General features: G+C 34.2%; 3 protein-coding genes across 9 annotated transcripts in view; 2 read left to right on the top strand and 1 right to left on the bottom strand.

Moving 5' to 3' along the window:
• The first annotated feature begins 2977 nt into the window (after positions 1 to 2977).
• LOC113231222 (voltage-dependent anion-selective channel-like) lies at positions 2978 to 7262 on the top strand. 2 transcript variants are annotated; one of them, XM_026465432.1, is made up of 5 exons: positions 2978 to 3165; positions 3454 to 3617; positions 3710 to 3937; positions 5275 to 5483; positions 6343 to 7262. In XM_026465432.1, exons 1-5 carry the CDS (start codon positions 3010 to 3012, stop codon positions 6432 to 6434), a joined length of 849 nt encoding a protein of 282 aa, XP_026321217.1. In that variant the 5' UTR covers positions 2978 to 3009; the 3' UTR covers positions 6435 to 7262. The 2 variants fall into 2 exon arrangements, with proteins under 2 accessions (XP_026321217.1, XP_026321216.1); XM_026465431.1 differs by having other exon boundaries at positions 2982 to 3174.
• A 154-nt stretch (positions 7263 to 7416) lies between these two features.
• Positions 7417 to 15756, bottom strand: LOC113231221 (COP9 signalosome complex subunit 4). Its single transcript, XM_026465429.1, has 9 exons — positions 15648 to 15756; positions 15496 to 15575; positions 15142 to 15293; positions 14390 to 14493; positions 12974 to 13159; positions 12469 to 12587; positions 12145 to 12299; positions 8566 to 8782; positions 7417 to 7827 (listed from the first exon to the last, which is right to left on the bottom strand). Exons 1-9 carry the CDS (start codon positions 15728 to 15730, stop codon positions 7694 to 7696), a joined length of 1230 nt encoding a protein of 409 aa, XP_026321214.1. The 5' UTR covers positions 15731 to 15756; the 3' UTR covers positions 7417 to 7693.
• A 636-nt stretch (positions 15757 to 16392) lies between these two features.
• Positions 16393 to 16692, top strand: part of LOC113231231 (protein lin-54 homolog) — a 28197-nt gene continuing 27897 nt past the window's right edge. For 3 of the 6 annotated variants that reach the window (XM_026465455.1, XM_026465453.1, XM_026465457.1), the window contains exon 1: positions 16393 to 16678. In XM_026465455.1, the coding sequence (XP_026321240.1) occupies positions 16631 to 16678 (48 nt within the window). In that variant the 5' untranslated portion in view covers positions 16393 to 16630. The remainder of the gene's footprint in view (positions 16679 to 16692) is intronic. The other 3 variants (XM_026465452.1, XM_026465456.1, XM_026465454.1) reach the window with 2 other exon arrangements.

Raw genomic sequence — 16692 nt, forward strand, 5'->3', positions numbered from 1 at the left:
TTAACTAAAATTTTCTTTTCACGCAATTAATTTTGCCACCCTCCCTCCGCATTAAATTATTAGAATAAATAACACAAGCGAAACTACAGTCACAAACACTAACACCGAATTAATTCAGTATTAATTAGATAATTAAAATCTATTAATTATATATCGAATTAAGTAAAGTTAGACAAACGCAGCCTCTTAGATTATTTTCATTTAAATTTTCAATCAATCTAGTCTCTTTTGGTGTCAATTTTCGAAATTCATGAAGAAAATAAAAACACATTTTTATTTAATGATTTACCTACACTAATTATGTCAATTTTTGAGTATTTATTAGGACCAGAAAGCTATGATAAATTTATTGAGTTATGGGGGTATTATGTCACATTTCCCACAGTGAATGCTGGGATCACAAAGAAGGATATTCCATGTTACAAACGTGTAAGTACCTGCATTACTCCAGTGTATGATACATTTTCCAGGGTCCTAATTAATAGGGAACTAATTACCGTTAAAAATCAAACACTATGGTCAGCCAACAACATATTATTATATTGAAAAAATGTCATCGTTTAAATGCAAGTATTTAACTGCCTACATAATAAACTAGTAATGAATGAACAATTTTTAATTATAATATTAACCGACTTCAAAAAAAGGAGGAGGTTGTATATTACGAGATTACACTTATTTGTGAACCGATTTCGGTGATTCTTTTTTAATGGAAAGAGGGATACCTCAGTATCGGTCCCATTTAAATTTTGAGAAAATATTCCACCTTTAACTAGGGGATGAATCTAGTTTCGCGCACTTTCCGTTAGCTGATTTCAATAAAACTTAACAAATTGATGTATTTCACAATCTTTTGAGGTCTTTTTTTCTAATAAAAAAGTTATTAACTGACCTGCTGATATGTAGACTTATTAGGCAAACTGTACTCTTTAGGGGAGACCTGTGTCAAGCTGTGTGATGTATTTTAAATCATGAGGAATATGCAATAGTAATAACTAATAAGACGTTCGTAGCCTTCGTAGGTATCTAAAACAAGATACTTCAACACGCCTAAGCATTTACTACCGTTTGCTCTTTGATAATGTGAACACGTGTCTTGTTTGCCTAGGATGGGTCATTGTCACAGATGACCATTTGCATCGATGATGATACTGGTGAAAAGATCCCGTGCAATGAACCGTATGGAGACAGTGGACAAATTCTTTTGCAAGTCACAAATGTCGGATCTATCTTCAAAAAATTATTTCATAATCTAGGGTCTGTTGAAGATGTAAGTGTATAGTGATAACAATTTGCTAATATTAAAAGATACAGGTAGAACTAGGATTAACGGTTGTTCCATTTTTAATTATGTTAATTTTCCTTCTAGCAACGATGTGCCGAACCTATTGAAAGTTAAGAACGGTTTCTTCCGTCACACGTTTTGACAAGGAATCGGTATCGGTTCAAATTTTTCTATGTGGCATTGCTTAACATTCAGCAAACTGAAAGTTTTTTACATTTCATTCATATTTTTAAACTTCGCGCTATAATGTTGATAAATTTCAGAATAAGGAAAAGTCATACTATCTTAATATTTTTTTTTTAATTGAATTGTGTTTCAAACGTATACATTAATATAATTGTACTATATTAGATTTTAACATTGACTTACAAATAAATGGACAACGGGTCTAATACAAAAACCACGAAAAAAATGTCCCAAGTCAACCTATTTAAACGTAGTAACATGTAAAGGAATATGAAAAAGCTAAAACGTTGAATTTAAATTGTAATGTCATCGTAGTACTGTCTAATTTTGCTTGCTTGGCGCTCTGTATACGCAACACAATTTTGATATAACGCTCTGTATACGATTTTAACGCCCTATAAGTTCGGACACTTTTTAGCGAGGACCCGACGCCCATATAATTGTAAGTCAATGGATTTTAAGCATTATTTCAATTTGAGAATCTACGAAAAAAGTTTTGTTTCGTTTTGAAACAAGGCATCACTTTTTGCATACTTCTAAACGTAATCAAAACCTCAAGGTCAGGTGTAACCAAAATCGTTTCTATTTATATTTTTTACGAACTTGTATTGCAAATTGTAACATACAATTGCAACGCTTTTGAGTTTTTAGATTTTTACTATATTTGCTTCTTTGTTTAGTTTATGAATATAAAGAATAGAATTAAAAGTATTAAGTCAATATTAACATTTCCGCTAAGTACGCCCTCTCGCGTCTCCACTGGTATTAATAATTGTCTTGTGGTGTGGTGCGGTAGGTTAACTCATCTGGCAATTTTATTGCCAAAATTCTAAAAAACTAGTTCCAGTTTGTGAATTAAATTAACACACAGTGAGTGCACTTTGCATATATAACTTTTGACAATCTTAATTGGTTATTCGTGTGTCCCAAACAGTTTTTATTCGGGATAACCTATACTCGTAGCCGGGGGTTTCGACGTCATACTTGTGATTTTCGCGATTATCCACACATAATCTCAATAATTCCAATATATTAACCCTATGAACAATGTGGGGCAGAATTGGAGTTATGGAATATAATATTTTGTTGAAATTGGCTGGGTGGAACCATTGCAGTTGGTACGAAGGCTGCGCCTCGTAATTTGTTCCTTCCATATCGAAATCTGAATCTTTCAGTTAAGGTCAAGTTTACGGCCAACCCGATACACTTTTCTGTAAAACATTTTGACCTAGTTCACCAGTTTGACGACAATTTTTCATGCTTAGTCATAATACCTGAATGTTATGTAATACCATTAGCGATGAGCTTGTAAATAGTTTGCAAAGTCGCTGCCGACCCTGACACAACTGGCACTGATTGTCAATTTACCGATTTGCACCCTAACGTTGCATTCTGCTATCATATTTATTGAAGTAATATATCCCTGAACTGTGGGCTAGTCATGACGGATCATTTACGGCCTGAACCAATCCAAATGAAAATAACATCAGAATGAGTAATCAAATGGGCTTCCTAAAACGAGTTTTATTTTTCAGGACATGGCCCCCCCATACTATGCTGATCTCGGCAAAAAAGCCAATGATGTGTTTGCCAAAGGTTACCACTTTGGAGTGTTCAAACTCGACTTGAAGACTAAGAGTGAATCTGGTGTAGAATTTACCAGTGGTATCATCTCAAACCACGAAAGCGGAAAGGTAACTAAGGTAGCATAATTTTAATGTTATTTATAGACGGCAAACACCTGCAAACTAACAGTTAGGTAAAAGAACTCTCAGGGTATTGTAACTCTATATTGTAGTGTATGAATGCTGCACTCTCTTGGCTTTGGAAATTTTGTCACACCCAAATGTTTGAGTTTTTGTGGTTGTTGTGTTTTTTTGTGGTTTTATTGGCTTCTATGCATGTGTTTTAGGTGACTTGATTTGCATAAATTAATAGAATAATAAACTGTTAGATCGTCAAATAATTGTAAACATTTACAGGTATTTGGCAGTCTGTCATCTAAATACGCTGTGAAAGACTATGGTCTTACATTCACGGAGAAATGGAATACTGACAACACATTGGCCACCGACATAACCATTCAGGACAAGATTGCCGCTGGTCTTAAAGTTACATTAGAGGGCACCTTTGCACCACAAACCGGGTAAGACCTATTTTAGTCTTACATTAATATAATTATTTTAGCGAGCAAACATTTGAACTGTACAAATACATTAAGACAAATTTACTTTGTAGAAACAAGACCGGCAAACTAAAGACTTCATTTGTCAATGACCGGGTGGCACTTAACACTAACATGGACCTGGACCTGGCCGGTCCCATTGTCGATGTGGCGGCAGTGCTCGGCCACCAGGGCTGGCTTGTTGGTGCGCACGGGCAATTTGATTCACAGAAGGGCAAGTTAACCAAGAACAACTTTGCTCTCGGATACCAGACTGGTGATTTTGCTTTGCACACCAATGTGTGAGTATTTATTTTACATTATTCACTAACTTATGTGTAATACATACTTCTAACTACAGCAAACAAAATAAATTGCATAGGAAACGAATTCCAAGTGTGTGTCATAGTCATACGGCAAACATACAGAGGGAGGGACTCACTAGGCGGCTGAAAATGAAGATTGCCACATCCACTATTTGTTATTATGGATTATTTTTGCACACCTGTTTCACTAAAATAAACATTGAATTAATAAATGTGGATTTTTTGGAAAAATCTTACAAGATGAGGCAGACATGCAATAATCAATACATAAGTTCTGGCTTACCTATTTCCTTTTCTATTTTTTAAGAGAAGTCATGCCATTCCTTATCTTACATATATAATCTTACTTATTTATTGATTTTATGTACCTAGGTAGATAGCAACAAAACATTCAGCTATTGATTTATGAATTTATGCAACATTTGCTTCAGTTAAACAGGATGTCGTAATGGGCTCTAGTTATTTGCACTTGTTTTAAAAAAATGTTATGTGTAAGGCCTGTAAATCATCAATATAGAATTTGCAACTACTTACTAATACCAACTGGGCTAAATTTCAAATATTAGTTAATTATCATAAACAAAACCAAGCAAAATAACATATTACCAAATTCATATAATTTAAAAAACCTAGTTTTACTTTCTAGTATTTAAGGTTTTTATCGTCTTTTTTACCTTTCTCTGTATATTATCAAAATAAAAATATTGCAAGTGCTTGGCTTTATTAAAGCCATGTTTCAAATGGCAATGAGGAAGTTTTGTTTGAATAGTGCAGGTGAAGTATTTGCAATAAGTTTGAAAATCCACTGCTGGACTCGATGTTAATTTAGTTATAGTACTATATTTCAAAAAACTGATTGATTATTGATACATAGACATGTGAGCCGCCGCCGTCGATGAACTTACCGGCGTAAAGTCCGCGTGGCGAAAATTTGTTTTATTTTCAGTTTTTTTGTTAATTATTTCATACATTTCAATGCAAGACTTCCATACAATTAAAATTAATTACGGAAAGTACATATCCTATTAATACTAGAGTAAAGAGCGATTAGATTTAGTGATAGTTTTTTTATAAACTTGTGGAGTCTGTTGCTAGTTGCTTAAAGTTGATTTAAGAACTGAAAAAATTAAAATGTGCACCGATCACGCCGCCGTCAATGTCAGTCACTGTACCCCATTGGAGCACCAATATAATAGATAGTATACCTACTATCATATTATCTGTGAATTGGTATAAGAAGTGCGTAAAATAATAGGGACCTAGGCATTTCTTGAACCAAGTCACAGAAATAATACTGTATATATTTACTACAGTGACAACGGCAAAGAGTTTGGTGGTTCCATCTACCAAAAGGTGTCCGACAAGTTGGACTGCGGTGTCAGCATGAGGTGGACTTCCGGGTCATCAGACACTCTTTTCGGCGTCGGTGCCAAGTACGCGCTCGAGAATGATGCCTCGCTGCATGCCAAGGTCAACAACAAGTCGCTCGTGGGTCTTGGTTACCAGCAGAAGTTACGCCCAGGTGAGAGCTTACCACACTCAATCTCAAATTTCCAAAACTGTCTAGCTAGCACGCCATCAAACATTGCCAAACACACGCTACTTCAGCTGTTTCCTTTTTTTTTAATCATGTTTTTTTTAAAGATTTTAAGAAGATTCCATAAATATAAAAAAAACCTTATTTCATTGTTATTTTCTGATTGATCACGCAAGGGATCAAATACAAATTTGAAGATCGAACATGGTACTTTATCATTGTTGTTAAATTCCACAACAAACAAAATATTACAAAATAAATAAGAATTTTCTTTTGTGATAAAATAACTATGCATGAGTGTCGAAAGGATTGCTGTTAATCTGACTTTTATTTGTAACTTTATTGGTCCTAAACCACATTTGTTAGACTTTTATCATTTACGAAAATATGGTGAAAATAGATTTAGTAAATCATTAATTCAAAGTTCAACATGGAACTTTAAACATTACGTATTTATATTTCATTAGGATCTCGCAACGTGGTTCAATGACCGCATAAAACAATTGAAAGTCACTTGGTTTTTAATAAAAATATAAATTCACAGAGAAATTATAATCGAGTTTTCAGATAGAAACTATTCACATTATTCTTCATGTATTCATGGTTCCCTGATATGATTTTTTACACTTCGGTTACTGTAGTGATATCATTATATAAATTTTGCTTTTGTTGCCCATTGTTATCTTTTTGCATAAATCGTACGATCTATTTGTCTCACGCATGATGTGATTTCTTTTATCTCAATCTCTCAGTCTATATTTACACGTTTCTTAGAGATTATATAATTAGTGTGAGTAGACGTCATAAGTACGAAAGTTTTACATAATATGTGTTTACGTTGCAGGCGTGACTTTGACGCTGTCAGCGGCCATCGACGGGCAGAACTTCAACGCTGGCGGACACAAAGTGGGCGTGGCCCTTGAGCTCGAGCCCTAGGCATTTAGAGCCTTCTAGACTGTAGATAATATCACGTCAACTGTTATACTAATGAGTGTATAGCAAAATCAGTTTAAACTATCTTCAAGTGTTCTCTATAGTGTATTCGAAGCGTCAAACGCAGCTATTGTGATGTCGTTCACCGATCACCACTTCCACACAGGGGGCATACTACGAAATACCTTTTACGATGCGTCATCGACGACCGAAATGTGCCGAGCTTCGGCGATGATACCTACTATGAAGTCTTTCTGATCGATGACGGCCAAATTTTATGATCACAATATCAGAACAATTATGGAAACGATATTTTTAACCCATTTCAACCAAGTTGAGTAATTTGTTAATTACCGTAAGTGAATTTACTATATAAAGCTAAGCGGTCTTCAGAGACCGCCATAAGTTTACGCCGCGTCTACCTTGTGTACCCATTTTTTTTCTTGATCAGAGGCATCTTCTAGGGACATTTTAGTGAAATTTTCTAAAAAGATACCTCTCGAGTTATTTTTACAATCAAGGTACGATAAAACTTCGATACATCATTTGTAATTTAAATACAATTTCCGTAAATGCAAGAGTCAAATCACAATCTTCGGGTGAGCTTTGGACCGATATCGAATCTAAACCATTTCGTAGTAGAGTATTCGAAGCTGTAACGATTATCGTCATTTTGTTTTTCGTAGTAGGCCCCTAGGTAACGCGACGTCGTCGCCCACCGATGACGCACGCGCAGCTTCTTTAGCGTTCCTTTATGTATTTGTAAGCACGCGGTCTCATCCCTGCTCGCTAATCTAATGAATTTATTACGTCAGTCTATTGTCATGTAAATAAGCACTCAAGGTGTGAAAACCTATATTGATTGATTGAAAATAAAAATGAATAGTCTGTTGGAATCAGTAATTTAGTTGTTTTATTGGAAATCCTAACTGTTAGTGTCGATGTTCCTCTTCGAGTGCAGATTCTTCTCCCAATTCATTCCGCGTGCGTCATATTGTTCAGTGAATGAAAGAGTACAGAGGAGATATATTTTAGGTTTTTATTTAATTTTGTGTGTTTATAACTATATTTATTTTGATTTCATTACACAGATTGTTTAATAAAGTATTTTTCAGTATTTTCTCATTTCGTATCTTTTTGGTTTTATTTCATCCTGAAAACGTATTACGTAATACAAAATTTAATAACTTGCGCATAATAGGCGTTAAGAACTTTAATTATTGAGTTACCAATTACAAATAGAGACTATAAATACAAGGATTTTACTGTATCATCTCTTCCTCCATGAGCTTGGCCATCCACTCAGGTTCAGCGTCTGCGATTTTCTCTATAAGGCTGTTCACTTGGTAGCATAGGCTCTGGATCTGCTTGTCCCACTGTGGTAGGATCTCACGAGCTGCAGAGGAAATAATAATTATAAATAAAAAAAAACAAATGAAATGATAAGGCACACGATATACCCAATCATACTATGGGATTGTTTCAAGGTTTTGTAATATGGCAACAAAATAAGACTGACAATTAGAATGACAAGATTCGAAAAGTATTGCATACTAAAACTTGACAGTCGGTAAAGGTTTACATTATCACCAAAATATATTTATACGTTATAGACATTTGGGAGGTCAATGCATGCAACCAACTATGCGAGCTTTAATGAGCTTAGGTTATCTCGCGTAACTGCGAGCAACCAAGGCAGTAGTAACTGCCTAACTGCTACATTTATTTCTCTCATGAGTTTGTGTGTAATTTGTGGTTGTCTACCTGTGTATGTCCATAGCACCTGCGATACAGGATTTCTCTAGTGCAGGGCTATGAGTGTGCGCGTAGTGACGTGCTGCTAGTTGACGCTAGTCTTTCGTTCGAAGCAGTAGCTCTAATAGTTCACATACATTTGCAGCTGCGCGCCACCAAATATATAACACAATGGATATGCGCGCGGGTGAAGGCAGGCAGAAGGGTGACGGAGTTTACTTAGTGGAATCGTTGGGTTGCTAGCCTATATAATTCAGTTAGCTTGCTTAGCATAGTTCGAGGTGTGAACAGAAATATGAAATACCACACCGACAAGCAAGATAAACTACTTTGCCTTAGCTTAGCCTGTCGATGTGGCCTGCGCTTAAGAGAAACGTACTTTCAAAATGCACGACCGAGCTGATCTGGTCAATGTAACCATTCATACGCCCCTCGCTGATCATATGGCTGGCGATGCGCTCGGCTTTGGCGGGTGGCGTCTCTAATAATGCGCCCAGCTCCTCAAACGTTATATTATTGTACAGTTTGCTCGCCGACAGCAGATTGTGCTCGAATACTGCGCGGTCTAGGATTGCTGTACCATCTGATGTTTTTGCCTATGTAGAAATAATAACACAATTTTGATATTTTTATTCCAGTGTCGGCGGACTAAATCACATAACTCAAAAACAAAAAAAAAAAACAAAAAACTTGTTTACGTCATTTATATAGCGTCTGGTATATTAAATAAAAATACATGGTTTTTATATATTTTTATTAAGTACACATGTTATTAAAAACAATGGAATTTCTTGCAACGATGCAGTGTATGAAATAGTATAAATTGGAATAAAAAAGTGAATCTTTAGAAAATTGAGACAGTATAAGGTTGCCAGTTCAACAGTCGTTATGTGCTCTTAGTTCGTCGACTCTAGAATTTATCCTTTTTTTGAGAGTAGATTATCGCTATTCAGCTACAGGTTTTTACTATGTTACAACGTCTTGTTATTTTACCGATATTTCTGGCCAGCAGCAAATGACAGATGTAAAAACAGACATCTGTCTACATTCTTTTGCTTTCGACAACTATATACTCATCTCGATTTTTTGCGACGCTACTCTAATTTTTTTTGTCAAACCACAGGCACTTATCTATTAACGGTGTAACAATTCTGAAATATCGGCTAAATAAAAAGTCATAGCGCGGTAATACACCTGTAACTTAGTGGGTAACCACGAAAATCCTAAACTTTATCCTCTGGTGTTAGTAGAGATAATTTGTCCACTCTAAAGTTATTAAGACGGGCGGAGACTACCGGCGCACAGTGTGTTATTTTGCTTTAGTTGCGGACATTCTCGTTTTATGTTCGAATATACTACATTAATGTATCTATCGAATAAAGAAAAAGTATACGCGTATAAAAATACCGCGTTTCTAAGGTTTTTTTTACATTTCTATGGAAATAAGGTTGTCACAAAATGTATAAATTTTTATCCGACTTCGTGAATCAATGGAGGTTTATGTGTTAACACAACAACAACAACAATAATAATAATATACTTATTTCAAATATGAATTGTGGTAGTAGATACAAAGATGTGAATTTATTTTAGTGTTGGTAAATATAAAATTTTATTCATACATATGGGAGCTTTGGTAGCCCATAACAATTCAAATTTCTTTATGGGGTTCAGATAACATGGTACATTAACTGAATTTTCACATTTTTAAGTTACGTTAGTTAAATTTAAAATCAAGTGAAATAAATTAAATTGAAGTAATTATGTCAAAAATAATTTAAAACAATGTATGTTACATAGTGTAGGCATATTTCGTTATAATATTTACGTATGTGCATTACGTTGTGTGAATAAAGATAAATTATCCTGGCAAATGCTGAAAGCTCATTCATTTTCCTCATTATCGGATTGCAGAATGATTTCGTCTGTTGCTAGCGTAATATCAGCAGCTTTAATACTAATGTTTTCTGATGGGTAATGATGGCAACGAATAGTTTCCGTGGTCACTCTTAGAAGGCGAAGAACTTTATCAGATATAGGTAGAGATTTTTTATGTTTGTGACGTGTACTAAGTGTCAAAGAGGATAAATAAGAATCAGACGATTCCAGTGCACGGTGAAACAAGTCTGTGATGGTGGTTTTCCGATCCAACTTTCGTGTATGGTGCTCTCGATCATAACGTCAAAACTTGTTCCTTGATTCACCGGCTTGTTCCGATAACATATTTATTGGTAATGTGCTACACTCAATGAATATAAAATATTGCACTTTGCAGACTGGATAAATATTCAGTGACAACCCTAACCCAAAATTTAAAAACTCAGTATTTCTGGTCTCTTGTGTTTGTCGTATATGGATTTTTTTATGGTAGTACTTATTACTGTAATTAACAATACCACGTTGAAAAAACATGCAGTCTTCAGAAAAAAATTATTAAAGTATAGAAAAAAATAATTGTGGTCTAGGATAGGTTGATATTTTTTTATTTTTTGGACTTATTGGCGCTTTTAGTAATTTTATACCATAACATGAAATATTTCATGAAAAATAATTTACAGGAAAGGAGATAATCTGATTTTATGGTCGCTATGGATTTTTCTCGATTTACATTTCTCTAAAACTATGATAGTTATAGTCAGGAGAGTTTAATTAAGAGCTTTGTTTGAGTATTATCTTTCTAAAAAAACACATCAAACGAGGATTTCCGCAACTAAGGCAAATTAACACACTGCCAGGTACAAGCAGGTATATCTATCTCGCGCACACCTTTAGATTATTTTACAGTTATCTCTTTCTATTTAACGGTGCATTGGCTGGGGTTGAAAATTGTTAAAAGCTGTATAACGTTTATTTTCCTTCAATTTTATACTTGACTTCGTAAGTTCCACAAAACCCGGTACCCGACACAAAAGCGCATTCCATGGTAGTACAATATGTATCTAATTTTCCGACCTTTGATCAATGGTCATATACGGCTCACCCCAGAAACAGGCAAGCACTCAAGTTTCACGCCCAAATTGAGGGTAAAAAATATTTGCTATTAAATATTTTCTAAGTTTTGTTCAAATTTAACGATATTCTTATAAAATGCTTCTATTTACCTAATTTCCTTATTCATATTCATTTAAAAACACCACAAATCAGGGCTATTTGGAAGTTGTACTCTACTGTTTTAAATCAAATCAGATCTACAAGTTTTTGGAATGCCGATGTCTGAAAAATGACCTTGTAATATATCGTGCCACTTTAGAATCGGAGGGTAGGGTCACGCTGTATCACCGGTCGGCGGTCCTCTCGAAGAAAATAAAATTAAGAAGTGAGTAAAGTAAGATATGAATATATAATATTGCGCTTTGCAGGCAGGATAAATGTTCAGTGACAAACCCTAACCCAAAATTTAAAATTCAATATTTCTGAACTCTTCGGTTTGTCGCATCTGGTTTTTTTTGTGGTAGTGCTTATTACTGTAATTAACATATCCGCGTTGAAAAAAAAGCTAATATGTAGATATTCTTGAGAAAAAAAATAATAAGGAAATCATAGAAAAAAATTAATTGTGGCCTAGGAAAACTTGATATTTTTTTATTTTTTTTATTTATTGGTGCTTTTAGTAGTTTTCTATCATAACATGAAATATTTAAAGAAAAATCATTTACAGGAAAGGAAATAATCTGATTTTATGGTTTTTAAGGATTTTTATCGATTTTCTAAGTTTCTCTAAACCTACGATAGATACAGCCTGTAGACTTGTATTAGGAACTTTATTTGAATATTATCTTTCTAAAAAACACATAAACAACACAGAGGATGTCCGCTATTAAGGTAAAATAACATACTGTGCGGCGCGAGAGTGACGTACCGACAAAATTTAAAAATAGTAGTGTGGATTATTGAATAGATTTTGTTGCGCTTTAAAAATTGACAACTGATGATGAAAAAGTACAATTTAAATAACTACCTTCTGATGTGTCTGCATGAGAGCTTCAAACTCTGCCAACTCAGAGCGACGAATGATGCGGTCTAAGTACATCTTCTCTAAAATCGAGTATGCAGGCAGCTGCTGGCACCTCTCGTCTTTGAACAGAGTTGCTAGCATTCTCGATCTTTGTTGACCTATTTGTGGAAGAAAAAGAAGACAGACAAAGGCTTAATGAATATGCAAATTTTATTGTTTATAAAAGTTTGTACTAACCACATAAAACATTGCCCTAGTCTTTCCTTTTATTTCATTAAAAAATATTTATGTTGGCGTTAGTTAATTAAAGTCTAATTATTGACTTACCCGCCGATGCGAGAACTGTGCAAATAAGAGCATTTCTGAGGCAAGTCATTCTCTCATCTTCGTGAATAATATTACGATATGACAGCTCGTTGTACCTTTGTGCAGCTTCTATAAACTTTCTGTAAATATATTTATGTTCTCTTTTAAATTCTCATTGACATTCCTATGAAATATATAATCCTTAACAAAGTTGAAATTTACATATCTCATGAAAGAATGGAATAAGTGAAATCACGTAAAAAATGTTTATTGCTCCATTGGATAAAGAAAAATATTACCTACATCTCTCCAATTTTTGTACCTTTATCGACTAATATTGTAATTTCGACAATACGACGGAATTTCACGTATGCCATTCTTCCATGAGGGGCGCGCATAATACTTAATTTAGTCCTTTTGCAATGAGTAATAACTTTCCATTTGTAATGATTAACCAACGCAATGCTGTTAAACTGCTAACACAAGTGTAAATATAATGTTTTAGGTTATAGTCAACCAAATTTACCTCCTATAATCTAAGACCCTAGCATAACAGACTTTGTAATAAATCTGCAACTGTTCATTGGTAGTTTCAGCCTGTAGTAGTGAGGCTCTATTGACAAATGCTTCAGCTTGCACAGGGTCATCCACTTCTAAGTACAAGCGAGCTATCTTGAGGTATGTCTCTAGTTTGTAGTCCACTGAGTATTGCCTGAAAATAACATTTATCATATTTCAGTATAATCTGCAGTACTTATTACAACATAAATCCTGCAGTTTAATTATGAAACACCATGTAATATTTTGAATCTGACTTTATCTTCTTTTTATTTGCCAATGTCAGTATTGTGCTGGTCAATTAAGTACATTTTATCCATGCTGAATACTCATGTGCAAGATGTTGCCTTATAAGGAGAGGCAAGACCTCATTTTATATACAAATTATTCAACCTCTTCACCAAAGGTGTACAATGCAGGATTTAACCGCACACAACATAATACCCTAATTGAAATTGGCTTTTACAACTATGGTAATAGTCCATCATATGCACCAAATATTCCTGTTTGTTACAAAACTGACTTAGCAGTTATTGTGCTTTATATATAAATACATGACCAGAATGAAGTCTCAATAGAGATGTCAAGTGGACAAACACTTTGCTTCACTCTTTATACTTGCTAACAAATTATACTCTTGGAAAAAACATTCTGTATCGGATGAGCTTGATAAAGAATAGTCAAGTCTTCTTTTTAAAAACAAAAACCACTACTTTCAGAGGTGTAGGTTAGTATAGTAAGAATATTCATAAGATTAACACCCTTAATGGAATAATGGCATAAATGGAATTATGTCAAACATGTTTATTGCTCCATTAGACACAAAAAATATAACCCACATACCACCCTCATCCTCTCCAATAGGAGATCCTTTGGAGAATTGGAGAATGGAGCAACAAACATGTTTGACATACTACTTATGCTATTCTTCCTTGAGGGGTGCATACATTGGCAATGTTTTTCTATGTATTAATTATTACTCTGCCAACCACTAACTAAAATGCGGCTAAGTGACAAATGGTGAAATATCCATTTTAAATACCAAAACATAGAGCACAAAATTCTCTTTTAAAAACATTTAAAATTAGTTAACGTGCTCGACTTATCGGAAATTACCTTAATGATGCTTAGCTGGAATATCATTAAACAATTTCAATATTCAAAACTGTTTTTGAACAGTTTTTACAGATATGAAACCATAATTTTTTAACCATAATTAAATAACCATATTTTTACATCTCATCATAATTTTTTAACCATAATTTAATATGCATATTTTTACATCTAAAAAAATATTTTGTCACTTAGCCATATTTTACTTAGCGGATGACAGTACAATACTAGACTATGAGCTTTATATGGTGCAATGAATTGAATTGAATACTTTTGTCCAGTTTCTAGTGGTATTCCAACCAGTACATTAGCAGCCTCTTTCCAATTTTGGTGTCTTTCATATATTTCTGCCAAATGTTGCCTGATACTGGCTACCTACAACAAAGTGAAAATAATTATATGACTAGGTGTTGATACATTACATCCACAACATACAAGTTTAAGGTTTACTTGAGTTATTTGTATAACATTAAATCTAAATAAAAAACATAGTGAAATTACACATGCGATGGGATGGACAAATAGCACATGGGACTTAACGTCAACGTATGTCTCAGGGTGACGGGCGCAGTGGTAGTGCCCCTCAGATCTTTGTAATTTCAAGATCTAAGGGGCACTGTAACTGTTATGGACAGGTGTGTAGCTTACCATCAGGCGTACTACTTGTTTGCCCCATCAATTGCTGTTATAAAAAAAAAATATCATTAAACAATTTCAATATTCAAAACTGTTTTTGAACAGTTTTTACGTTTCTCTATTATACTCTAAACTCTATTTTTCAAGTCACTGCAAAAAAAGAAAAGCCAGGATATTATTTTTCTATTTGGTAGTTCATTTACATCTGCGATTTATCCTTGAACCATAAACTGATCTATTTCACATTATTGGTGTAGTTTGGAATAAAGAGTCCTGTGACACTTTTCTTCCTTACTCATTACTCAGTTGAATGTGTTCTACTGACACAAGTTTCTAGTAGGATATAATAACATCTTATCATTACATTCAAACACAAGCTAAGCTTACCTGTTCCTCAAAGGAGATGACTCTGGGTTGTATGACATCCAGAGCAAAGTGTGACACCTCCTGCGAGACATCATCAGACAACAAAGCAAGATGTGTGCTTACATCACTCAGCAGTTGCCGTGATATCACCAGACTCACATTTTCATTTACAACTGAAATTAAGGTAGGTTTAATAAATTACTATATTTTGAGAGCTGTGCTGTGGGACCCCTAGAGAGCAGGAAATTAATTTAATTTAGCAGTATTTCATACTTGAGATAATGTAACGGATACCTTATATTTGGTCTAGTTTGGCAAATCAAATTCGTATTGTTATACAATTATGGTTATTTGTAAGAACAACATTTTACGTACTTGCTTCTACAAAAGCTTTTAGTGAACCTGCCAAATCTTCCACCGGCGTTTTAAGAATTTCCATAAGAACGTTGCGGTATCTAAAACAAGATATTATTTGTTTTTTAAGTAGGTATATCAACTAAAACGCAATAAAGTCGCGGATTACTTACTTTTCAGCCTGGTCCTTGTGTAGGCCTCCCGAGTTTCTCAACTCACTGAGATATTGCCTCACTCCCTGTAAATCGAGAGGCATATTTGCTCTTCTATTTCTATAGAATTAAATTAATTATAAACAAAATTTCTGCAACACCTACAAAATTATTTTGATACATCGGTAGCATCCAATAGCACAGAACACTATACTCTCCAATAGTCTGTGGAATAGAGAGACTGACGTCGTTGTTACATCAGAAATCGGAATTAATCGGAAAAAAATCAGTCAGTCTCTCAATGGTTTTTTTTTACATCAAATGTTACGATTCGAATCGATTTAAGGATATCTTGTAATTTTGAACGCATCAGTTCATGTCGTTACGTTGACGATGATGGTGTTTTTGCAAGGTATTGCCACAAAATAATTCTTTTTTTTTGTACTAAATGATTATTCAGATGGTTTTCAAAGCTATTGATGCTCCCAAAAATCTGAACTAACATGGTTATCGTAATTTATTACATTTGTAACGTTGCCTTTACAGACATTTACGAGAAAATAGTATTGCTAGTTAGGAATATTTTAGTTTAACTGAACGCGTCATTAAAAAGTAATTATGCTTAATGTTGGCAGCATGTGACATACAAAATTGAAAGAAGCGCCATCGGTATTTTGTGCTGATTATTTAGGAATTTCTTGGTTTTATTGCAATAAAATGAATCTTAAATAGTTAAGAAACAATCTGCTGTAAGAACATTTAAATTTTAAACTTTTAGTTCACTAGAAACTGTGTTGTTTGTGCTGAAAACAGTGTTTGATTTTCGTGACAATTTGTTTTCAACCGTGGCGACTTCGTTCGCAGGCTTTGGGCTTTTTGACAAGCTAAAATGGCGGCGTCTTTTGAACTCAAGTTGTTTTGGATTTTATGTGTCTTTTTACAATAATTTGTGCCTATATTTAACTACATTTTAAGTGAATATTGTGATGTAAAAGTCTTTCAATATGGATCACAACTTGGACGACTCCTTGAACTTAGAGAGTGCTATAGGAGTGAGTGTTGGAAG

This window comes from Hyposmocoma kahamanoa, unplaced genomic scaffold (genome assembly GCF_003589595.1).
Source record: "Hyposmocoma kahamanoa isolate Upper Pololo Valley unplaced genomic scaffold, ASM358959v1 65, whole genome shotgun sequence".
Lineage (NCBI taxonomy): Eukaryota > Metazoa > Arthropoda > Insecta > Lepidoptera > Cosmopterigidae > Hyposmocoma > Hyposmocoma kahamanoa.